Here is a 27,217-nt window from a genome sequence, read left to right as displayed (position 1 = left end):
AATGAAGGGTAAACGGGAAGACCCCCAGCCCTGAATTTTTTTCTGCTTGTTCCCAGGTAGATTCAGCTTTGTTCCCCTTTTTCTATAAGCAGAGGCATTTGCTTCTGCACTGCAGGCACAGCTGAGCTTCATTTGAGCACTTTCCTCTACACACACCAACAACTCAATCCTTACCCCTGCTCCAAATCCTCTGAGAAGTCCTCAGCCACCCCTGACCCACCAAATCTGCTGGCTAAGGAGGAGTGACAAGAGTTATGTTCCAGATTGTTTTGGCTACTAGCCATCCCCAGATCTGTGAGTCGACAGACTGAGCCCAATAGTACACTGATCTAATTATCTAACTGCTCTAAAGCAATCAGGGCAGCAAGAGAAATCTTGCTATGGATTTCAGAAGAGCAATAACAACTTCCAAGTTTTCATAGTTCGAATGCTGTAGCACTTAAGCCATGGTGTCCATTGTGTTATTAGTACATTAAGGGCATGTACCCTTTTAAACCACAGGAGTGTTTAATTTACATTCCAGAAGTGCTCAAGCCATGATTCAGATTCTCTGATCCCAGGAATCTGCATCCAAAGAAGGCATTTCATTGTATAGCTGACTGATCATACAACAGACTTTAGATTCAAGGGAACAAACTTGCAGTTTTCAACAGCATGCCGTTTGACTAAGATACCTTCAACACCTCAGTCAAGCTACTGTATTTTCATTGGATGCTGTGCAACATCAGGGCTGTGGTAACTGATCAAAGATGAGCTGTGAGCCTACAGGAAGTGTGAAGGAACATGTATTTGTTTAAAACCTGAAGAGAGATGGTTTAGCTAGTAAATTTAGCATGTATTTATGACAGATTAGGGCTATGTATACAGTCTGCAATCAAAGCTCAGGGGATGAGCATTAAGACAGAGTGTACTTGACTGTACTGTCCACACCTGAGTGTCTCATGCCATCTGAAAGCCTGAGAGTATCCAAGTTACATAGGCTGGCAAGAGAAAACTGTCTTTCTGAGGTGGCAAGTGGAGTTGAGGTAGGGTATTTCACAGATCTGAATTGATACCGAACACCTCCACTGTAGACAGATGAACCTTAACACCATCACAATTATGACAGAGCTCCAGACTCAACTGCTAACATACCAAGTGTTCATTTGTTGGGGAACTGAATAGTTCCTTGTTCACTACCTACAAATCACTGGACTACAATGGCAGAGCAACACAGCAAGATCACACATTTCTATACTGAACACATCTACATTTAGGTGCCAAAATCTGAAACCAAATTCTGCTCTGCAACACCTCTGGATGTTTCTGGAGCATCAGTTTGGTGCTGGGTCAGAGAATATTATGTGCCTACATCTTTGCAAGTAAATTCAGCGTGGTACATCTGATACCAAGACTATAGAGCTTAAAGCCATAGGCGGTGATAGTTCATTTCCTTCACACCTTCGTGTGCCACTGCAACATACCTTAAGCATAAATGAAATTCTGCAAGATTTCATCTGCAAGAATGGGACCTGAAGAGTATTGAAGATAGCAAGGTATTCTGCATATTAGCCTCTGTGAAAAAGCCCAAACGTACACCACAGGAGTTTTCCCAATATATGTCATTAGATTATAGCTCTGCCATTTCAGTCCTGTATCTAAGGCTCCAAAGATACTGAAGTCAAAATTTGCCTTTCCGACCATTCAAAGTTTTTCTTCAAAGTATTTTTTAAAAAATACTTCTGCTAAAACAAAAATGGTAGAATTAGCAAGAATCCACGCAACATCCAAAGTGCTGCTAGGAAAGCCGGATGTGCACGCTGTATACCTTGACTGACAATAGGTCATTAAAATTTATTCTCATAAGAATATGTGCCCATAACTAATGGATTAACTGTAAAGGTATATATTCTTATAAACGAGGATTAATTAGTTATCCGTTTGGATAGGGTGCACTGCTCATTTTTCAAATTCAGCTAAAGGCAGTTTAACTCTGGTAAGTTTCTTAATTCACTGGGAAGATCTTTCCAGTAGTTAAAGTATCAGTTTCATTACCTTTCTCTACATAGCTGATTCTGAGTATATTTTAGTTCCCTTCAGCAAATGCTACAATTTTGAAATGTCAGACTGCTTATGCTTACCCAATATTGAAAAACCTTACTAACAAGACAGCCTTTTTTTGCAACTCTGTTGATGGCTCACTTTGGCAAAATTCCCACTGAAATTAATAGGAAATGCACTAGAGTAATGACAAGAGCAATCACAGGACTTCACTTCAACCCAAATAGCCTGGAAAGTAAAAGCCATGGTCACACCAAAACCTAGAGCACTGAATTTCAAGTATACTGCCCACCATTTAGATTAATAGGGACTATCTTGATCATCAGCCACTTCTACATAAGCATAATTTCATTTGGCCATATTGCTGGCAAGGATAAACTAAAATAATTCTACATAACATTAATAGAACTAGTAACTAAATGTAATTAGTGCATGCTTTATATGATTGAAAAAATACTATTTTAATTAGCAAGCCTTTTGTGCCTGTAGAACTCCATGGTTATACAATGGTGTGCACTCATAAAGAATCTGACTCAATTCAGTGCAGCTACAATAGATTTTTTGGGAGATCAGAATTACACCCCAGGTCAGCCCCACAAACAAAAGATGTCACAAGACATACACCACCCTTCCAGCATAAATTTTGAATGAGGCAGCTTTTTTTTTCTTCTCCCTGAAGTTTCAACATTTCTGAGATGTACAAATGAGCCATCATCGGCTGATGAAGTATTGAAACATTTATGACATAATGAATATGTCTGACAAACCTGGTGAAGCTGCTTTGAACAAGGGGGAAAAATGTTGACAAGATTAATATAAGTTAAGGTGCTACAATGACAGAAAACAGGAAGCCTGTCTTAACCCACCGTCTGTTGGGCTGAGTCCACGGGCTGCCGAGATCATGGAGAGGGACGGGCTGCTGTGCAGGGACCTGATGTAGTCCATGTAGGGGTTAATGTATGGGTGAGGGGTGCTGAAGGGAGACTCTGATGTTGCAGCAGGATTTCGGTGCGGGGAAATTCTAAGGAAAGGAAGCTCTGAGTATGTTGGGCTACTAGATAAGGCAGAAGGCCTGGAAGAAACAAAAGGAAGAGAAACAAAACCAGCCAGGTTATCTATACAATAAAGAAAAAATACTATAAAGGTAACACACTTGTTTCCTGATGAGCAAAAACTAGGTTGTACATGTAATGAAGTCAACTGCCTGGAAAGAAAAAGGATGGGAAATTAATTCTCCTCTGTCCCCATTATTAGCAACATTTCTCTCTTCAATTTTAACACTATTTTATATTTCTTTTAATCTTTACACCACTCAATAGCCTTTCCCCAAGGAGTTAAGGAGAAAATCACTTAAAATTAATGCAAAATATGCACACTGTATTTCATAGTTAATTCTTACTGCAATATGAAACACATACAGAGATTCAGAATCATTTACATCTTCAAAATCATGTGGCTATTGAAAAAGAAGCTTTGAGAACACTGAACCCATGCCCTTCATTTGCCAGCTTACTCTTTCTGAAAGTGTAAGATGGCATATTTATACAGAAATCGCTTCAGGAGTCCCAAACTGTGTAAGCCATTAAGACAGATGGATCCTTTGGAGCATATTTTTGTTGTTGTTGTCCCTTCCCATGAAAAATGCACAAAATTTGGTAGCAGAGGAAAAAGATTGCTGCATGTGTGTGTTTTTAGTATGGCATCAGTGAGCAATATTTTTTAACAAGCCCCATTAATTAACTACATCATTTTTGTGAAGGGACTGCTTGGTGCCCTCTCATGCTATGTTTGATGAACCAAGGCTGAAAGCTGAGTTCACAGCTGACAAAAGATAAATAACCCTCCCCATCTTCCCACCCTGTTGATATGACAGTGTCTGGGCTCTGCTTGGAGACTTTTCTCTCACAGCATCCCATCTCCAAAGGCACTGGAAAAAGTTCAGATTTTATCAGAAGGGGAGTGCCTGCCTTTGCCAACCTGCTCCTTGGCAAAAGACAATGATTAAGCCTGTTGTGCATTTGCTGTAGTCCAACTGGCTGACCCGAACTAAATGCCTTTTCGTCCCTGTTTTTCCAATTAATTTAGCATATATATACAGCACAGACACAGGCAGCAGCTGTGAGAGCAGTGAGGGAAGCCTGTTCCTTTGATGCTGTTGGCTTACAAAGAGTAATCAAACAAGAAACATATTTTTTTTCCTTTAACATACACATATCATGATCAATGGAGGTGGTTGTCATCACCTAAAAGGCCAACAGAACATAATCTTACATAGGAGCCAATTCTGCCCTGCCATCAGCTCGGAAATGCTAGCATATGAGTGGGACAGTGATCAAAGTCATGAGTTCCTAACATGACGCCAGCTTCCCTGCCATTAAATCTATACGGGCTTGTAAAATCTGAGGAATGACGATTTCTCCTGATGCGTTTTTCTCCATCTTTTCCCTTCCCTATTTGACCTTTTTTGTGTTTCTTGCCCTCCAACAGCTTTCTGCAAGGCAAGCCTGTTTAGCTTTCCGGTTTGAAAATACCTCCTAGCTCCAAAGTTTGTTAGAGAGGAGCATTTTGTGCCAGCAGCAGGTACCAACAGTGCAGTCACTCCTCTAGCACCCGAGTAAGTGACCCACATAAAGCTAAGCCACCCACATACACTAAGCCATGCCTTCAGCATATTTGAGAAGCACTGAGAACCTGAAACCAGAAGCTGCTTTCCATCACTGTGCAAACCACACATCTCCTTTCCTCAGAGAACTTCTTGTCTGCATGGTTCTGAAGTATCTTTGTTTTACAGTGGAAGTGCATCTTTTATCTTGGTACTATGAAACCCACCAAACATGAAAGATTCGTTGTCTCCTGGTTCCCTATGAGGCCAAGTTTGGTAGGCAAGAACTTGAAAAACCATGGTGACGTAGGAAGCCAAAGTACTACAGCTGGGTATCACATTACAGAGTGTATTTCCTATCCTGGCAGTGAGGAAAATACAGTAGTACAGCAAATTTAATACAAGAGTAACAAAGAAACTAAGTTTGGATGTTATTTTACAAGTGTTTCTTTTTAAATGTGATCTCAACTCATAGTTAGAAACACGAAGAGAATGCAGGCAGTCTGGGGCCCTGGCTTTATCTGGTGCATATTGAAAAGAAAACTCTTTAAATGCTTGTGCAAGAAGGCTGAAAGCCTGTATTGGTCTCGGCCTCAATGATTCACTCTCCAGCTGGCCAACAGCCAAATGCTGCCGCAGGAGCAAGATTAAGAGCCAGCCTGTCAGCTTCTCCCTCCACATCCAACAAGAGCCATTCAAGGACACCAGGACTCAGCTGCTCTTCTCCTCCTCAGCCCTGCCTCTTTCTCTCTCTCATCTTCTGAGCTCTTCAGTTTTGCTAGGATGCTAGGGAAAGGACACTCACCTGGGTAACATCAACAGCAGGCATATAAACAATATTACCTGAGGCAGAAATAAGGAGTCATCAGATTCCATGAAGTATTCCCATTTCTGGACTCTGATGTTCCCTAATTTCTATCAAGCATCTAATTTTAACATGCTTCTAACTTCTGTGCTCACTTTCAGTCTGGACTTCTCTTAGTCCTCTGTGCTCCCAGACCCTCCTTTCCTTACAGACCCATTTTCCCCCATGCCTTCTTCATCTGCTGTCAGTCCCACAATTTTAGTCATCCTGATTTATCCCAATAAATGCCACATATCCTGCCTTTACCTTTGTGATTAAATATCCCTGTGAACATCTTTCACAAATATTAACTCCCTCCTTCAAACTAAAATGCAGCTTTTAGAAAGGGTGCTGCCAAACACCCTTACTGTTGCTTTGCAAGCTCACTGTGTACTGATAAAGAATAATTTTTGTCCTGTAAACAGCAAACAGTACAGCCCAGGAGCAGCTCTACAGATACTCATTCAGTGACAACAAATCAAATCTGCAGATGTGGGTAGCAGTCCATCCCCATAATATTTATTTCACATGTATAGAATAATAGAATGGTTTGGATTGGAAGGTACCTTTACAGGTCATGTAGTCCAACTCTGCTGTCATGAGCAGGAAAAGAAGCTGGGGACCTTCCTTCAAACTCAGGACCCCTCAGCCCAGCATCCTGCAACCTTGCCGTGCATCCTGAATGGTGTTCTGCCTTGCATCTGAGGCTACTTCATAGGATGCAATCAGGCTTCAGCATGAGAAGAGGCAAGGAGATGTTCAGTGACACTGCTTGACAATTTATACCTAACCTGTAAACCACAGGAAGGCAGAACTTGCCCTGCATCTTCTCCTGTGCAGGGGTTCTTCTGTTATACAACACATGCAGACCACTTAAGGGAGGAAGCAAAGCAGATGCATGCTCTTTTCTGAATCAGGACCTCTGTGTCTACTTCTAGAGACCCTGCAAACTCAATTCCAATTTCATACAAAGCTGATCACACTTTCAAGACATAGTGGGTAAAAGAGATCCTGTGGCTGTGTTTCACCACTAATTTTTATCCTGCCACATTAGGATTATTTTATTATTTTCCCAGTAACCTTGATTGTATCTACAACCCCGACGTAAATGAGAAGGAACAGAGAACAGGCCTGTGAAAGCATTGCCTCCTTTCTGTCTAGAAGGCCTTCCTGTTTACTGCTAAGGTGCTGAAATATCATGTGCCACACAGCTTCCATATGTAACACAGGGCTTCCCACTCTCCAGCCACATCCAGCTTGCCAGCTTCTTCCTGTCCCAACTCTGATGCTCTGGGGAATCTCAACTACTCAGCTTGTGAATGGTACACACGTGCTGAAGCAGGGAGGTCAGGGTAAGGGCAAACAGGCGTATTTTTTCCTATTAGTCGTGACGCTATTTTGATGAATTGTTGCAGAGGTGTCTGCACAGTCTTAAAAACTTACAGTCACACCAGTTCAGAAGTTGTGAACAGCATCGGTTGTAGGGCAAATCACAGTATGTGTGAATCTGCTTTTTTTAAAAAATGGGATTTTTTCTGACCACCACTGAACCACAGGTGAGCTATCTGTAGGATTTCAGTTACTACTCATGAAAATGGTGTGTCATTTTGTTTTGTTGCTTACAGCTGCAATAGATTAACTCTGCACAAGAAGACTGACTAGCAGCAGGTTTGGATTTTAACCACCACAAAAACGGAAGCAAATGCAATTCCCTTTTCAGCCCATACAGCCCTTTATTAACTGGTGAAGGAAGATCATGAGGCAAGCATGAGCAAGTCATACATATTTCAAAATGACCTGCACAAACAGATCATTGCCTAGTATTATCTTGAAAGGATCACACATTCTTTCCATCAGCAGAAAAAACTGAGATATGGGGACTCCTACCACATATTTTAGGCTGTTATTTTTATTTAAGCATTACCCAGTTTTACAAAGAGGAAGTCTGGATTGCCCAAATTCAAATCCTATCTCTTTCTTTGGTACTAATGGAACAGCTAACTTGAGGTGAAATATTGCTGTCTGGCTATGACTTATTAGCTGGGTAGGTGAGCCAGCACAGATCTTGTTGACTGTGGGTCCTTTCAACCACCCTCTCAAGTGTTCTACTGATGGGATTAGAAGAGCAGCCCAAAGTCCATGAAACTATCGTGTATGGATTCATGCATGTAACCGAGTTAGGAAATGAGGGGGGGACGGAATGAAAAGAGTCCCAATTCAGGGTGCTGGGGGGCAGCAAAGGCCAGCTGCTCCCTAAGAAAATGCAAGCCAAGAGCCATTCATGGGCAATGCACTCCATGCCACCAGATCTGAGTGACCAGAGCAGGTGCTAGTAACACAGTCAATCAGCAGTCTGAGACAAGGCAAAGTGACAAACCAGGTCTGGATTGGGCCAGTCAAATGCAGAAGGAGACAGGGACAAAGACAGGTCTGGAGACAAGTTACACCAAGGTTCTGAGGGTTCTATCCAGAGCAGCTTCCTACCTTGCAGATCCTGAGCTCAGCCAAGAGCAGGACCAGAAACTGGCGCTACTTAGAATGCAGGTCAGGCAGCTCAGCTAAAAAGGAATTCCTGGACGCATGAGGTGTTGGTAGAAGAGGTCTCCGGTGAGGTCACTCAAGACAATTACAGCCAATTAGTGGCCTCAGGGTACTTATTTGTTTTGGAGTGCTTGAACTGTTTTAATACATGCCAAAATACCGATACAGTGCAAATTGTCCCTGTTCTTCCATTTCTTGAAACTGTAAAAACTACAGGAGGCACCAGGGCATAGTGCAACCTCCACACTTGTCACAGGCATTCTTCAATAGCACTGCTTTCTGGAAGCAGATGTAAAGCCATTCAGAACAGCCCCAAAAGGTCTGTGCCACATGAAAATTTGTTTTTGAGATTTGAGGTTGGTTTTGTGTTAGAGATCTGTCATAAATGGTTTCCAAATAACTTTTGGCTGCGCTTGGACAAAAACCTCTTCTAAGCACAATCAATCTTAAAAAGAAAATCATGGTGATTTAAGGTCTTTCTGATTTTAAAGGAAACTGTAACTCCAGGACTGGAAATCTTAATGCCAAGTTTTGCCCTGATAAAATTTTAAATGGCTCTTTTATGAATCTGTTGAAAAATACATTTTTATTGAAAACAGCAAGTGATCCTTAACTATAACATTGTAAATATGACACTGAGCTGAGGTTACAGATGGAACAATAATCTATCTCACAGAACAAAGCTTGTCAACGAAGTGGGATGAAATATTGTAACATAACCTAATTTATTATTGCCTTTTCATCCATCTTGTTATATTATGAATGTGTCAAAGTTCAAACCTCGATATTTAATCATTTAACAGTATGTTATTCAATGCTGGAGCAAACATTGATGGCATGACTCTCATACCAATGATATCCACACTGTTTCTCTGACACCTGTTCAATTCAGTCCTGCCTGGAGAACTGAAAAATATTAAACTCATTAAACTGCATATGATACTTTTCTTTTATCTTTTTCTTTTTTTTTTCTTCAGTAATTTTCAGATGTCTGCCCACAAAACATTAGCTCTTATTTCTAGCAGAACCTGGGAGATTAACAAACATGGACTTTCTTGGTATGTGATGACTCCTTTTCAAAAGCACGTGGCTCAATTCTTTTGGTAATATATCCCATGTTAAATTTCTAATGTTTTTTAATACCATAGTTGTACAGACTGACCCTTCAGCACCAGCAGCCAACAACTGGCTAATATAAGGTTCTCATATTAATAAAGTTGAGCTCTGAGATTTCAATGTAAGGAGATTGAGGCCAGCACTGAGCATTTTTAAAATGCAATCCACAGTCCTCTTCTCTTTTCACTTCTCATTTAATTGGTAAACAATCAAACCTACAAATACATACTATGGGAAATCAATAATACAATTTTTACTATCTAATTTATTATTTATTTTTGTTTTGAAATTCCAGCTTCAAATAGTCACTCTATTCCCCTAGAATTGCTCCCTGCCTCAAAGCTGCTACATCACATTCTTGGACTTAGGAAAACTAAGCAAGTAATTATGGATATTTAAAGAATTATTTGAATACATAGAAATGTCAGAGCACACTTCATATAAAACAGCTCAAGTGCTGCAAAAGAGTAAGCACTGTTAACTGTATTTTCTTAATGGTGGAAATGAAGAAAAAGAACATGAGCATGTTTTTGAAGTCCTAATACAAAAAACCCTCTTGAATTCCTGTATCATTTTCCATGTTTCAACACCTAGTGAGTATTTGCTCACTCTTCCTCCAAAGTTCACACTGGAACTGTAGTCAGCATAGGGAAGTAAGTCACAGAATCTGATTTGGTAGCAACCTTTCATTCAGTAGATACATATTCAAATAAATCATGAGTGGGCCCATGCCTATGTAGTTCACATAGAAGCTAGATCAGGGTTTAAGGTAGACAGGCTCTGGTTTGGTTTCCATCACTTATCTGCTGTCCACCTTGTATGAGTTTGTTGTCTTCCTGATCTATTCTTTCCCCATCTTTAAAACTGTAGTAAAGCACTTGGAAAATGTTCAGTATCTACAGTGGGAAGGTCATATCAAGAGATCCTATGTTACAAATATTTTCTCACTGAGGCAAGGACAATGCCTTACAAAATGCATGCAGTTCTGGTATGCAAATTCCTAAAATACACAAATAACCTCACTTGGGTTTAGAATAAAAAGTTTCTCCCACATAAAGTTAAAAGGCATCACTGCAGAAAAAAAAGAGAAAAAAAGGACAAAAATTACTGTACAAGTAATGTTCATGGTTCAGGAAATCTGCATGACAATTGGGCAATGACCGACAGGAAAAGAATATTACTCTGGTTGCCCTTTCCTTCTTTTGGAAGTGTTAACGTTATGTAGTTACAGTTAAAAATTGACTACATTAATCAAGCACTAAATCCTTAGTCAGTGATGTATTCCTATTTTTCAACTGACGGACTGCCTGAACACAGACCCAGGTTTTTTACATACACTGTCTGCTACTTATAAGACTTCATAAATAACCCAACCATCAGCTTGTGGATTTCCTCAAGAACAGCTTATGCCATGAAAAGCAACGAATATTATTCTGTTATTTAACAGGATGCTGTTTACATAAGGTCAGCTGTAACACTGGTGACCTTCAGCCCACAGTAACACCTGTACTGACTACAGCAACTGCTGCTTCAGGTGATACAGTCTTGACTTGGAGTCTTAACATGCATTCCTTAAATGTGCATGCTGATACAGCTTTGACCGTTTAATTTTCTTCATTATGAAAAATGTAAATAAAACTATCTACTGTCTCCCAGTATTTCTCAAGTCAAGTCCAGTCTTTTTGTTCTCTTCTTCACACACTAGTAATCTGCCCAGAACAACCTGCCTCTCCTTTTCCTCTTCCTTCCATCCACCCACCACTGTTGCTGCCTTCGTGGCACTGTTTTGAAACACTGTCCCCTTGGCCTTTGCAATACAGAGCATCCCAGCTTTCCTCTCCTTTCTTCAAATCCTTCTCAGGATGCTGAGAAGAAATCAGTGACTGGGGGAGGATTATATGGATTTACTTGGCAATTTCTTTGCTTCTATAAAGGATGCAAACATACAGAAAAGTAACCAACAGTAACTACTCCCTGCAAATACCACTTGCCCATTCTAAGCCTCTACCAGAGGTTATCTAGCAAATTTTGTGGCAGCTGTGTAAGCCTCCGTACCCAGCTGGGCCCCTCCCAGGCAGAACATCTCTGCCTCTGGCCACTTCACTGCCTGGTTTCAGGAAGCCAGAGCAAAGCTGTGAGACTATAAACGGGGCAAAAGCACACACCCCTGCTGAGAGAGAAGGGATAATCCCCAGGGTGAGGAAACAGCTGGGGCTGGTAAACCCTGAGGCCATCAGAGCTGACTCACCAGAGTTCATCGGCCAAAGAGCCAAAGAGGTCTGACTTCGAGCTCTTCCTGGCAGAGCTCCTTGTATTTGCACAACAGTCAGCAGAGCTCCGATCCTGCACAGAGCTGTTGGACACTGAAGTTATGTAAACAGTAAATAAAAGTAAGGCTAACATGTGATTTCCACCACTTGCTTCTGCTAAAGCCTTACCCAGGCACTTTTTTTTTTTATTTTGCTCAGCTTGCACTGAACCATAAGTAAGACCTTATACCTTCATAGGACAGCCCAACCTCAGTTCTGGTGTATTTCTCCTCCCCTGTCTTCAGCTGGTTCCAAGTTTACTGACTTGTAAATGTAATGTACTGGCTTGTACATTAATATATGGAGGATAATGTAGCAATGTTGCATTTGATGCAGAAATCATCATCATGAATATAAAACAGATGCACAGGAGAAGAAAGTCTAATTTGAATAAGATTGCTATGGACCTCCACACACTATTTCCTCTTGAAATTATGCTGTAGCACAAAGTGTAGCAGGAAAATCTAAAAGCTCTACAGCCAACTCATTATCTGTTGTTAGCAATAACAGGTTGGGCAGTGAAATTACTAACTTCATTCCTACAGCAAACTTTTCTACTCTGCAATTCTCTTCCGATGCTCTAGAGGTGGTCCCATTTGCTATTCAAATTTTAGCCTCCTCTAGGCTACAGGCAGAGCCTGCCGTCCCTTCCAGTGTTTAACTGGAGGCACCATCATATGAGTATGTGGACACATAGAAATCTGGACTCCGTTCATGTATCCCTTTCTTGCCTCCCTTGCCACTCCTCTCATCTCTCAGAAAAAGTGGGTCAAAGGCGTGTCAGAAGCTTTCTCACACTTAATGCTGTTAAGTCATCTAATTGAATAAACATTTGTTTAACATTTGCTCCTATTTCACTAATGCACTGTGAGAATGAGAAGAATTTTATTCCCCTTCTTCCCCATCCTCCCCCTTCCTCAGGAGTGCCACTAGCTGTTATCGCAGTGACTAATGTGCTGTATGTGGCCATTATAGTCCTCAACTCTGAAATTACACCCAGGATGAACGATAGGCTCTGCCTGTATGCTGATTGGAGTTGGATGATGATTGATTAGAAGAAAGTCAGACTACGTAGCCATGCAAAAAGAATGCACTAAGCCACAAGCTTAAACACTAAAGAGCATTTCACCAGTGGCTTCAGAGCTATTAGATGTTTTCATATGAACAACATTTCTCACATCCAGGTTTGCACATTTTATCTTTATTCTTTCAAATACTGAAATTGCTTGGATAAGAAGGTTATATTTTTATTTATATATATATATATACACACATTTCTAAGAGTAGCCTGAACTTTTAGAGGAAATTGAAGAGGCTTTGTGTCAAGTACAGCTAAATCCAGCCTTTCTATATCAAACCCCGGCTAGAAAATTACTGTGCAGATGATAAGGCTGAAAGATATAATAAAAAGTGACTCTACTCAATTTACACTGCAATATTGGTATGACTGAATATTTTTCATTCAGGTGACTGATAAAATCACTAAACTGTATTGCAGATAAATAAAGGAGGCTTCTGTCAAGAATAAACACCATTAATCATGAAGTCTCACCCTCTGAGTGGCTGTGCTATGCAACTGCACAAATGCACCATCACAAGTGGCATGTGACCCACTGCCTCCTTTCTTTCCCCAGCTTCCCGGTGATACTGTCTCCTTAGGAAACTTTTCTGTTGCCTTTACAACATTTGGAAGCCCGGGAATGTCTTTTCCATTCAACTTTATACACAACTGCAACTGAAATCTAAATTTTAGTGGCAACACATTCAGCTAAAAATTGAACCTATGAGATAAAGTGAAGCCATGCAGACTGTGGCTGCACTGATATAAATCCAGCATTATAGTGAAAAGCCTGTGTTTAAACTGGTGAGGATGAAGCCTTTGAAATTCTAAAGCTGAGACAAGTAGGAAATTTTTCCCCAGAGCCTTCTTCCCATTTTGTTCCAAACCTGTATTTTCATTTTATTATTTAGTTTTGCTGTTTCTAAATAGGTGCTGAGTTTCTTTTTGAACACACAAATATAAAATTTCTTAAAAGTCATAAATCTACCTCAGTAGAATCTATGGGTCTCCTTTCAAAAAGCAACTTACATGCTAAAAAAATGGACATGAGCTGAAAGAAACTTACCCAGCAAAAGCACAGTCATACAAAAAGAATAACAGACAACTTAGGTAACCTTTTTGTAACCTGTTTTAGAGCAAGTGATGATTCAATAGTGGCCATGTTATTAAACCAGAATGAAGCAGTGCCCTACACACTAATGAGGTTAAAAAATGTAGTTAGGTCTTCATGTTAAAGGCACTTAGCAAGCAGCCTTCTTGGCAAAGACCAACTGTGTGTTGGAGCAGAGGACTAATCACACAGGCAGGAATCAAATCGACTGGAAGAATTAGGAGACTTGCGGCCCCGAGGAATGTAATTCATGCAGAAAAGCAGTTGTCAGAGCGAGGCCAGGGAACTGTGTGGGAAGAAAGCAAAATAAACAGCTCAACAAAGAAAACAAAGACACTCAAATAGTGGCTTTTCTAATGCTTGAGTACACCGAAACTTCAGTGGTCGCATATGACAAAAAACTCATCAAAGACAACCTCTATAAAAGCAATATACCGGTAAATAGTGAACTGGTTCAAAAACACTCAGAAAATGCCTGTAGGTCTTTAAAAATAACCTTGGCGGCGTTACGCAGGACACATACATGCATGCATGATGGGGAGAAAAAGAAAAGCAACCAAATGGTACAAAGCTAAGAGAGTTGAAAAGGTTTTACAATTACTCCTCATTTCTCTCTCTACAACTCACAGATGAGAAGAGGATGCAGTCTGGATGCAACGAGTGCTCCTGCTTATGTGCAGCAATACTCTCCATGGAAAAAATAGCATTGCTAATTAGGATCCACTCCCACAGCGTGAGGACCCGATTACTGCATCCACCAGGGGGATTATCTGACCAGAAAGAAGAGCTTGAGGCTTGTCCTAAATCTCAAAAAAAAACCTCATGTGCAATTCATGGGAAGTTTTTCTCATGATGGCTTTGACCCATGATAGTAAAATTAAATTTTGAAATCAACTGATATATGAATTTCACAAATAGTTGGTTGTCTTGAAAAATAGTATTTTTAATTAATGTGCTATTACTATCATAATTTAATGGGTTTTTAAATTTGTTTTTAGAGAATGAAGCTTTTATCACGTTTAGTACTTTGGCACCGTCCTCCTCATCTCATTCATTCACTTATTATTTTTCTAAACCCACCCTACCTCACAATCAGGAATGCTATGCACAGTACAGCTGCAGCAAATTTTAGTTTCCCTTCTTCCCTTAACTCCTTCCTCCCACTAAGGCAGGTATTCCTTCTCCCGGAAAAGCATGTGAAAAGCTTCTCACATTGCCTAAAGTGAACACTGTCCTCAAAATCTGTTCTGTGATGCTAAGAAACACTCTTTTCCCAAATTCAAAACCAAACCAGAACAAACCCTTTCATTTCCAATGCCTACTGTAAGTCACATTCACAATATTACAAGACTGGGATTTGGGGAAAAAGAAAATATTTTCTTTAATTCTTTTATATAATAAAATAATAACTTCACTTTTTAAAACAAAACAAAGTTGGCAATAACTTTCAGAGAAATTCAGAGGACTGAATATTTCTCCTATTGCACTTGCTACCCATATTTGGTTGTGATGGGAACATTTTACTAAAATTCTGACTTTACAGGACTACAGTCCTGACAAAAAAGTGATGTGAAGGTTCAGCATTAATCATTTCTGTCGAGGTATGGTTGGATTTGCTTAAAACCTCTGTACTATCATCAATAGACAGCCCAAAATTGATATTCACAGGGATTTGTGACTGTTACTGAACAGAGTATCAGCTAGAATTTCTCATCTAAAGCTACATGCAGCAGGAAAAAAAAAATAGGTAATACAAATCTACAGAAACTCCTGAATAAAATTCTACATATATACATTTTTGTATAAATCACACAGCTTATTTTCTGAAATGCAACCTCCCCCCTCACTTCCCCTAGACAAATACATTATTTGGGAAAGAAAAGCCACTTCGAGAGTGCACCTGAGTGACAATATCAGCTGTCCAGTATACATTCATGCTGTACCCAGGACTCAAGGAATGACCTTATAAAAACACAACTTCCAGGCTTCTCCTATCCTCCAAGCACCACCACAAACCACAAACATCAGGTGTGCAAGTCACAGATCAGCACCAACAATCATGAGGATGGTAGGATTCACAGTATATGGAGCACCATTTACATCGAAGGTGAATGCTGCTAAGGTACAAGGGGGGAAGAAACATATTCTGCTAACAGCCCCTTCTTGTATTTTCTCTGCCAGTACTGCAGGTCCAGGTATGGGATCTGGCTGAGGTGCAACCAGACAAGATCAGGAAAACACTCAGCTCTCATGCCAGGCTGAGAAGTCTTGTCTCTGCCAGGCCAGCTTTTGAATCCTGCAAGCACTGAAAGACATTTTGCTGCTACATAGTCCAGTTAGTCGTAACAAATGGTAAATACATAATGGCTGGAATGCTATAGGCATCAAAAGAAGCAAGAGAGAAAATCCTCACACTGGTATTCTTGTTCTATTTGTGTGAAAAACTGGAGTTAAAAAACATTTCCTGGGCAAAGCTGTGACTTTGAAAAACAAGCATAAAGGAATAATATTCTAGCTGCATACTTTTTTAAAAAGTAGTAAATTCAGTTTTGAAATCTTTGAGGTAAATGCATTATCTATATGCTGAAAGCTTTATTAGTTCTCTAAACAGAGTAGGTAGCTGAGTGTGTAAATGAAAACCCTGAGGGGAATAACCTGGCCAGGTTGGAACACACCTGCACAAGCTACACATTTGCTCCCACAGCATCTCTGCAATTCAAACTCATCACAGGAGTAGAAACACAGCTCCCAGAAAAGGTGTCAGGATGCAAGCCTGATGTCCAAGGAACAAGCAAGGCAAAGGAAGACAGAGGCAGGCTACACAAGTTTTCTTGGTACTGTCTTGATGATATACGCCGATAGCGATCTTCCAGGGTAAAGCAGAGAACACCTGATTGCCCCTGGTCACTCAGCTACTGCTCTCTCTGCCAAATCTGTCTACAATGCTGTTAAATGGGGCTATTTGTGTTGTTGGCCTCTATAAACTAGACTAGACCATCAATCTTTTCTTCCATGGGCCAGTGGAAAAGGCATGATAAATCTAGACTGAATTTCAACAGGAGATACAGGACTGAAAGATGTGCATCTTTAAAGAGATAGCTACTTAAATCTGATATGTTTGGAAATTCTCCCTTATGTGAAATACTCCCTAATTTTCTGTTGATCCTTAACACCAATGGTCACAACACCTCATAAATAATGCTTTCAGGAAGATGATAGGTTAGTTCATTCCCTCAGAAGCTTTGTACTCCTGACTCATGAGCTGCAGGATATTTTGCCTCTGTGTCTAACCTCTGCAGAGTCTCCAGAAAATTGCCAACGCACTTATAAAGCTGACTATAAATGCAGTCACAATCTATTGTAAATGCAGACTTCCACATTTGCTGCTGGAAGGGATTAAGCACCTGCTCTTTAGTAGCAGCTTCATAGCTTCAATGTAAACGTTACTCTGAAACAAGGTCCCGAGCCATTTCTTGGCCATGCATCCTAAAAGCAAAAATCAAACAGAATAAAATTTTTCTTTGAATTGTTTCCTCTATTAATCAATAACATCACTTATCAATGATAGCTTAGCCTAGCCTGAGGCTCAGTGATGAAACACCCATTGAACACAAAACACAAACCTTTCAGTGAAATTAAGGTATCCCTGGGTTTTTTCAAGCATCACGCAACACGGAATATGCAAGGGACAGCCAGTTGGTCTCCTACATCTCAGAAGCACAGCTTCAGCAGCCTATGTTTTGCTACAGATATGTAAACAAATACAGACTTATACACACAGACACACACACATATATTCATCCTCTGGGAAAGAAAAAGTCTCAACTACATTCAGTCCATACTCCAAGATTCTAGGACTTGATGTCTTTGTTGGGGGAGGATGGAGTCTAAATTAGGGAAAGACTGTGTGAGACTGAAAGCTGATGAAGATGCTCTGTGTTCCTACAACACATCCTACTCATCACTCACATTTCTTGGAGTTTATACCAACTCTAACTTTAGGGAACTTCCAATTCACAACACAGGAATCTCACAGGTACACTTTTAAAAAGAGAAAGAAAAAAAAGAAAAATCCCCACTAAGACTGTAACATTTCAGCTCTCTTTGAAGCAAGATTTAACATGAGTGGAAGAATTGTACTGAAAAAAAAAGGAGTCTGTCACAGTCCAGTACCTCACAGGCTACTGCAACAAGTTTGACAGCAGCCTCTATAGAGTTGGCTTGCTTCTGGTTCACTGCACGTGAATACCACAGTCAATATCTGCTCACTCGACTAATACTGCTGACTACAGCACAAAGAACACAGGAATTTTGTCCAAGAAACCACAGGCTCAGAGCCTTTGAATGTGCACTATATTTAGAGCTTGCATTCTTTGCAGCAGATAACAGAATGAGATAATAGAAATTTTAAGCAGCAGAACTCAAGTACTGAAGCAATTTTATATATTTTTGTTTAAATGTTAAATTAAGGTAATGATCCACATGTTCTCGAAGGTTTTGCCATTGGACATTTTTTCTAAGCATTTTGCTAACATTTTTCCTCTAATTTTGCATCTTTCTCAGACTGAGTCACTCCTTGCATTAGTGTTAACTGCAGAGATCTAAAATTACTCAGTCCATGACAAACATAAGCAAAGATATTAATTCTATTATGTAAAGAAGATGCACGCACACACACACACACACACACACAAATTCGCACACTTCTATATACATCTGCATATAGCAAGCACCCAAACAGCTTGAAATCATGTCTAGCTATCCCTCAGTCTACAGAAAAGTGTTACATAGAAGAGTGACCTGAGGCATAACTTTGCTGGCCATTCTTTTTGCTTCCATCATCCCTTAATTCACGCTGGTTTGAAAGCCCACTTTAGGGAACCACTTCTCACTGGCAGCCAAGAATTCATCTAAGGACTGTTAACTGCCCAGATGGGGTAAATCAGCTAAGTGGCAATGCTGATGAGTGCTGATAGACACCTTACTGCTGATAAACGCTGTAAGTGCTCCTCTGCAACACCATAATCCATAAAAACCTCTTAAAGAATCCCTTCCACTGGACTGGGCTCCACCAGGAAAACCTGTGCCTCTATGGCTCGGGTGGGGATGAGGCAACCTATCCCATTTAGACCACGGAGGGGTGTTCCTGAGGGCTTTTCCCAATTTTTTCTACCCCTGCATCATGCCAGGAGGATGCCCTGTGCATTGTTGCTACTCCAGAGTGCTGAAGAGAGGTGGTCAGCCATCCGCCAGCTACTGGAGGCACATCTTGCTCATTAGGGCTGGGGGCTGCTGCCACTCGAGTGCTTTTCTCAACATTACAAAAAAACCACAACCCACGAACCAAAGATTTGGGAGAACTTTCTACCAAGGATTTTCAACAAAACAAACCATTAAATTTTACAAGCTTTTCTTTCTACATTAAAAATCTCACCAAAATTTTCCTAGAATTTAAATTGCTGCAACTTCCCCAGACAGCCCAAAATCAAGTTGGCTGTATGAAAAGAAAAAAGAGCCTCTGTTAACGCAATATTTATCTGCTCTTATTGTTTCTCCTTTATAAATCTGTAGTTCCTTGGCATTACAATTAGCTACTCCAGAGAAAATTATTATGCCACAAAGTATTATCTACCACAGAAACAGATGAATTATGTGAACCAAATGTAATCTGGTGAACTCAGAGGCAATTCTGCTGACTTTCATGTAAATATGCTGGCTTAAAATAGGGATGGATTTTAGCAGTGAATCCTTATTTGAACTAGGATTTATTTTTCAGCAGAAATTAAATAAGATAGTTTTTTCTAAATACTGTTTTTTTCCTAGAAGAGAGATAACAAATCAGTGAGAAATATAGAAGAATTGAACTGACTGTGCAGTAACTTCAGACTGCAGCTTATCTAAACAAATGAATATAACTGAACTTACATAAAACAGACATCAAAAATATTTAATTATTTTTATCCACATTTTAACCTACTTTTTTCCTTTAAAATATAGCTCAGAATCAAAAATTTAAGAGGAAACACTTATCCTTTTTTTTCTGCAATTCAATATATGCCACTACTAATTTGCTTCCCAAACTTTTCACAGTTTCAGATAGTTTTTTAAAACACTCTGCTTCTGAAGCTATTCGGCAAGCATTACAAAGCTTATGAAGCAGAATTTATGATCTGCAAATCTTAAGGTAAATGCCACTAAAGAAGAATGAACAGCTGAACAAAACACTGATTCACTCTTCTGAATTAGGCAAATTTAAAATACTGAGATCTCACAGTTTTAGCCTAGACAGAAGCTTCCTATTCCCAAGCTTCGTAAAAGGTCCAGCACTGAATGAAAACTATCTGCTGAAGTTTATGTGTGGCCATCTGACCTGGTCCCTTCTCTATACTGGCCCAGTACATAGAAGATACATACTTCTCTGAATACCACTAAGAAAAGAGGGGTACACGCTGCTTGCAGAATCTACAATATGCCTATCTGTGGCACCTAACAAATTCCGAATAACCTTAACAAGTCACCAGACCATGCTGATTCCTTCTCAGAGACTTGCTATAAAAATCCTCCAGGCTATTAGCAGCTGCTTATTCTTCATGCTGCACTTCACTTCCAGGGATAAGTTTCTTGGGGTGTTTCCCATTTAATACAAGATTTTTTCCTGTTGAAAGAAAATACTTTCATGGATGATTTTGGAAAGCTGCAACTACAGTCATCTTTTCATGTCCCAAGAGCTTCCCAGTCTTTCTTCTTTAATGGCTCCTGGCTAAACCATAAAACCCATTCCACGTCTTAAAGTAATTAAAGCAAATTCAGTAAGTGATGTTTTGCATGCTGGGTGGGGCTCTCCTTTCCACTGTGAAAGGATCAATGAATGCTCTGACAAGCTGACAAACTCCTTGCCAAGCCCTGAGCTTATAGGTACACTGAGGTAAAACAGCAGGTAAAAGATTTAAGAGGTTTAAGCACTCAGATTTTAAAAAATAAATTAGATCTTAGAAATGAAAATGAAAAGAAAAATTATGTCAGTAAAAAGCCTGGGAAAACATAAACATCCTATCAAATGTGTAGCTATTATTTTCTCTCATAATCGAGGATATGCTTTAATCTTCTTACATTTGGGCATCCTCTATTTTGCTGCATGGTGGCAAAATCAGACTATGATGAAAGCTGAGTGTCTGCATCTGACTTTGCTTTTCTTTCCACCCTTGTGTAACTGATGTGTGCAAAAACTAGGAATGAAGTAACGTATTTAAGAATTAAACCGCCTTTTTATCAACCTGGAGATGACTGCAAGCAAAACACATGCTTCGGTTTAGTACCAGAACATCGATAAAGTTCAAAATATCTGTTCAAGCCATTCATGTTAGGCGCACGGTTATCTGCATGTGCACAATTTCAGGGTGTAAGGCTGCCAAACTTGCTAGACTCAGTCAGCAGTTAAGGGGAAAAAAGGAGCTTGAAATATCATTGATCTTAGGAAGCTGAAGTACACCAGCTGCACCTTGCAACTTCCTTCTGGCAAAGGAAACTTCTCCCAACTGTAAGCATATGGGTAGCATCAGTGCACCTTCCCTCAGATTTACCTGCTCGCTCTTCCTTATATGTAGTCCCGACCAAAACACAGATAAGCTTCAGCTCCTCCTTTAATCCCATATTTTAGAAATCAATTTTGGAAATTAGGAAAGAGCTGAACAAAAACAACTAAGGAAAACAAAGCAAAAAATGTGATAATCAAAGCCACGGTTCTTTTGGTTTGTTTTAATCATATGGTGTTTATCACATAATTTAACGTCCTTAAAAAAAAAAAAAGCAGCAGGATTGAATTACAGGTTAGTGGTTTTTCTAAACAGAACTGAGAAAACAAAATAATAAAAGGAAAACACAAGCTCCAGCCTCAATTCTGCGATTCATCCATTGCCACTAAAGAACAACTCGAGTTTCATACATCTTCCTAAAGTATAAACCAGAGATGCACTGTAGAAATTCCAAGGTAACTACACAGTCCTAAAAGGTTTTGGTAACAAAAAGTGACACATTTCAGTACATATTCATAAGGGTTGGGGGTTATTATTGGGCTGTAATTGCAGTTGTTCTAACACCTAATAAGCCATAGCTGGAAAAACAAAGGCAGGTTAATTTGTGATTTCCTCTACTCATTCAGAGGCAAATTAAGTGTCAAACAGCTAATACAGAACATATTTCATTTTATGAGATTTTAATTTAATTCTGCACCATATCATTGACGCCTTAATGTAGGGTGGTTTATCTAAGAGGAAGAGCAATTTATAAACCTCTTTCAATTGAAATCTTTAATGATAGCATAGGATAGCATAATTACAGCAATGCCTGCTAGTCCTACTATACATAAGCATCTGTCAGCAATTCCATCATAAACATAAACCCTTATTTTAAGGGTTTATAGCTCAAATTATAAAATTTGGCTCCAGGCTGAAATTTGGGATGCAACAGTTCTGACCATCAGCAATTAAACTATAAGAATCATACATAAGAATACATATACTTCTGTAAAGCTGAAAGTATGTAAGAGCCCTGTAAGACTTGTAAAATTCCTGCTTTCTTTTTTCTTTTTCGCTTGGCCTGTGTTCAAAATTATGCACAGACACTGTAGGTACCATGCAGACAAGTCCCTCCTCATATTTTTTATGCACTTGTATTATACCTAAACTAATTCCACTAAGGCTTGACAGGTTCTGGAACTTATTTCAAGGAGCTTGAAAAGCTGAGGAGAAAACCACTTGTACAATGAAGTCATTGTTGAAGCTGTAGGTCACCTTTGCTTCCTGACTGGTTTCTTGCCATTTTTTCTCAGAATTCTCAAATACCTTCTCAATCCACTTCTTTCTTCTCTCTCTCTCTTTTTTTTTTTTTAAATGGATGCTAGGACAGCCATTCAATTAATGGCACCAAATGATCCCAAGTGATCCTAGGTGCTACTCACACCAGGCTCTGTAACACTTGCAAGAAAGTCACCGGGTGCCTACCACACATGTACGTACATTAATGTATTTTCCTGAAAATTGCAAAAGCATGACAAACTCTACAAAGATGATTTTATAAGGTTGCTTAATTGCCTATTTATATTTAGTTACACCAATCACAACAGCTCCAAGGGTCCACAGCCGCTCATCATTCCAATGGTGACATAAACCAAATAAGCAAAAGAATCAACATAATTTCATGGGAAAAAATGGCCAATATCAAGGCAATTTTGAGTTTAAAGTTTGGGCTGATATCGGAGTATATTTCCAAAGCAGCTGCCTGCAGTCATCGCATCTGGCTAAGGCCTCCTTGCCTCTGCAGGGCCCAACTGAACCACCACTTAATCAGGGAGCAAGGGTGCACAGCACACAGCAGGGCACCTTTCCATAGAAGGAACATGATTTGGGGGTCAGAGGGGACTACCCATGAATGCCAAACAAGATATGAAACAGGCATCTCCCAAAAACATCTATCCATGTAGAATATTGACTACACTGCAAAATCTAGGATGACCCTGTAATGACTGTCTGAGCCTGCCACCTTCAGCTTACAACAGTATTTAGCAGCAAATTTAAGCATGTATTGGAGTGTACTTTATTATGTGGTAGATTGTGGTGTAAACGGTGCTGCATCTGAGGAACCCTGAGGAATAAATCACAGATTTCTGTGCTCTCTCTTTCTATAAATACCCACTTTTCCTCTAATGCCCAAGAAGACTGCAACACAGATTTATTACTTACCTCCAGGCAAATCTGCTCTGAAATTACAATTCAGTAATAGAAGACCAACCCAAAAAAAACCTGTTAGTAAAATATTGTGTGTGCACTTGGGCATGTAGTTAGGATTGTTAATATCAATTAATTCTGCTCACAGAGGAGGACTTGTTTTAAAACAACTTCATTTTTCTTCTGCATATATGTAATTACACAGCTGTAACTAATAGCCATAGAAAAGCAATCTGCCACCTAAACAACTAGCATTATTCTTCAAAGTATTACTTGCGCTTTTCTTTTTGTATTTTCTCAGTGTGAGAGGTGATTAGTAGGTATGATTAAATGTATACATCAAGCCTTTCAGTGAAGTACCAAGCCCGGCTTTTTGGCTCAATTTTAAATGGTATTTAGCAGTTTTCTGGACACATCTACTGGTTTATTCTGCAGTGCTGATACCTGTCTCCCCATAAGGAATAAGATAAAATTTATTTCTACAGGATTTCACCACTACCACCCTTTTCTAATGCATGTTATCACTGGTATTCATTTCTTTTATCTTTGTGTAAACCATGTGCTGTATCACATTTGCCATTTTGTTTGGGTGACATTCCCATCAATCAACCGATTGCCTATATGGGCACACAACAGGGACTAAGAAAATTTACCAAAAATTTCATTATGCTTCATAGCAGTTACTAGGGGAAAAAAAACAACCTTTTGGTTGTTTTGTAAACAAACCTTTGGCATGAGAGGAGATTTTAGCTATGAAGAATACCAAGCTTAATACAGATTAAATACATGTTTATCTGGCTGTATTTCACAGGACTCAGCACTTTTTAATTTAGCCTTTATACAGTGACATAATACAGAATAAATGTCAGCAAAACACATTAAGTAACCTTTGTCAGCTACCTATTACAACAGGAATTCCTCAAGCACCAGCATGGGTTTTGCTTTATGAAGAGATAGCCTCAGTGCTTTCCAAAAGTAAATCTTGCACTCTGGCAAGACTGGGAAAGAGCTCCAGGTACATGGTTTCAAGCATTGCAAAGGTTCATGTATTTGTCCATTTTTTTCAGGAAGCAAGGGGGAACACTGAATACTCACACATGCAGAGGAGGAATGGGAGATGGTTCATAATGGTATCGTCCCTCATGATGTCTCGCATCAATTGGTACAGGAGGGTGGAATGCTGGAAAAAGGTGAGGAGGATCTGAAAAAACAAGCAAGGTTCCCAGATCTGAGTATCTCCAATGGTTCTTTAAAAACAACATTCATAAAGACAGAACAGTTACTGAAAAGTATGTGTTAAAAATGCTATGACTTAGGGGGTCACAATCTCCTTCCATGCTCCTGTCAGTCAGGTCTGTCTGAGAGGAGAATTTGGCCCACAGTGTTTGCATGAATATGTATTTACTAATTTTAATATTCTCTTTTTAGAGCTTAAATGGAAAAGGGCATAAAAAAGTCTTTAATAAATAATTATGTGCCCATATGCGAAACATCAGATCAAAAGGACCATCGTGGGTTCATAAGCATCCCTGATTTATTTATTTTGTCTTAAGAAAAAAAAAAATCACTGCAGGACAAAAAGCCTAAGCAGAGGACACAATGCAATAAAAAGTTTATCCTCAGAGATGTATGCACAGTCCTACAACAGAAAGCCAAACTGAAGTGACATGCTGAGAAATGTTAAGTAAAACTGGAGTAAATCAGACAACAATGTCCAAAGGCAAATGCCAAAGGAAAGGCCATATTGGAGATGTTTAACTGCACCACAGCAATGGCTGAACCTGGATGAATGTGTGTGAGGACAGAGGGACTCATTTCATACCCAGCTCTTAAAAAGGAAGGCTTTCTTTGTCCCCGTGACTGGAGATCCAGGGGCTCATGGCTGCAGTAAGCTCCCCTGCTCTATCTCCTCCAAGGCTTTCACAGGAAGGGGGATTTTGCAGCTGTCAGAACTCCTGCTCCCCACTGTTTCCAGAGAGCCTCGGAGACAGGCTGACAAAAGGGGGAATGCACCCCTGACACCCCCATGGGCTCTGCCCTGAGTAGTCAGGCATCTGTCTGCCCTCCGCACAGCTTCTGCAGCTGGACTGCCTCCCAGCTTTGAGAGGCACAGTTCACACAGACCACAGCTCTCCTCACCAGCACACCACTGTGATCTGTGTGTGTGCCTCAAAATGTTACACGCTGCTCACCACTGCCTCCCAAACTCTCACAATTCCAACAAGATGTTAAGCACCTCCAGCAGCATGAAACAAACTGATCCTGCACAATCATTACCCAGCTGCCGCTTTGGGTGATGCCACGTGTTTATTGGTCACCAAAGGCTGAGAAGTACAGACATTAGGTCATGTCACAGATTTACTGAAACGCTTCTAGAAAAAAAGGAAAAGTCATCATGCACTGACAGTAAAATTAATTCTACTCCAGTTTTGCCCACCAACTCTTGAAGGTTAACTTTTCTTCCTATTTCCCACGTTTTCTATTCAGCAAAATGTAAATTATAGTATGTTATTTGTGAAAGCGGTTCCCTGGTCACTACCAAAGATGGCTAAAAAAAAACAAAAACAAAAAAGGATTTCTCTTCATCATGTTTTAAAAAGTTGGGTTGCTTTTTGCTTTATTTTAAAGTGCAAGAAGAATGAGAGGAACAAACTTCATTGCCCTGAGGGAATATACACAGTGGATGTAGGGGAAATCATTTCTGAGGAAATATTCCAAGCATTTCAAGAAAGCCTGGAAACATCTGACACAGACTGTCCAGTTACATGGCTTGATTTTGTGAAAGGACATCAGCATGTGATTAGCCACAGCACATTTCATCCATTTACTGACTTAGGCACCATAAATGAAAAATAACTGTGGCTTACGATTTAAGTTGGGAGCTCAAACTCACAGTATTTTTAATTCTAGTTCTGCTGCACCAACTGGACCTTAGCATGCAATCTGTTATGACCTTCACTCCCCATGCCAAGCACTCATGGTCTTCAAGGGAGGTAAAAAAATGGGTCACAGATGATCAAGAACACACTACCACTATCTGAGTGGAAGGATGCTTGCTGTCACTCCTGAAACACATTCCCCAGCAGACACCAAGGCAAGGGAAAAGGGACATGGGAAGTGTGTTCTAGCACATCTCCCCACCTGCTAAACTGGTACTTGACTGCAGCTGCATAAGCCAAAGGGAGGAGGTTTCAAAGCATGTGTCCAGCATTTTACAATACAAAGTCTGCCACCATTTTTTCAGCTAAAAAGGAAGTCACTCACACCCTCATAAATACACAGGCAAATCCTTCTCTGCCCTATGCACTTCCTTCAAAGAGTGAGTTTGGAGAGCACAGGTCTTACATGGTCTTACATGGAGATTTTGCTACCCATATTCATGTCAGGGATGTGGTTCACCTGGCCAAAACATGAAATTCCACTCAGGATGCCAAGCCTCCTCACTGTCGCATCCTCACTTAGCCTGAGTGCCTACCCATTAAAAGCAGTCAGTAATTATGTAGTGAAACACCCTTTGACCCCCCTTAATGTCTAATTTACTTTCTGCTGAGAAATGGAAACTTAGTATTAAACAACCCAAGAAAGGTATTTTTCTCTGTGGGACTTAAGCAGTGCAGATCATCAACAAGTTTTATTTATGTATGGGCTGTAAATCTCAAAGAACATCTTTTTGAGTCCTCCCACATTAAGCTCCTTTGTATATCTTGGTTGCATCTTGTTTGTAGTTTCCATCTGGGAAACAGCCCTACTCCATCATGGCACAGGGAGCTGTCTCCGTCAGCCTTGAGCCGTCCGGAGCAGAGCTGCATATCAAACCCCAACATAATTATCCATCTCACAGTTTATTATTTACACATGGGCAATACAGCTGG

The 27,217-nt window shown here is 40.0% G+C and overlaps 1 protein-coding gene across 2 annotated transcripts in view; it reads right to left on the bottom strand.

Moving 5' to 3' along the window:
• GLI3 (GLI family zinc finger 3) overlaps positions 1–27,217 on the bottom strand; it is a 185,066-nt gene that overhangs the window by 64,404 nt on the left and 93,445 nt on the right. For both annotated transcript variants that reach the window (XM_062498054.1, XM_062498063.1), the window contains exons 3-4: positions 24,441–24,546; positions 2,907–3,112 (exon numbers count right to left, since the gene is read on the bottom strand). In XM_062498054.1, the coding sequence (XP_062354038.1) occupies positions 2,907–3,112; positions 24,441–24,546 (312 nt within the window). The remainder of the gene's footprint in view (positions 1–2,906; positions 3,113–24,440; positions 24,547–27,217) is intronic.

This window comes from Cinclus cinclus, chromosome 1 (genome assembly GCF_963662255.1).
Source record: "Cinclus cinclus chromosome 1, bCinCin1.1, whole genome shotgun sequence".
NCBI lineage: Eukaryota > Metazoa > Chordata > Aves > Passeriformes > Cinclidae > Cinclus > Cinclus cinclus.
The sequence above is the reverse complement of the archived record's forward strand: the minus strand, read 5'-3'. Positions and strand labels throughout refer to the sequence as shown.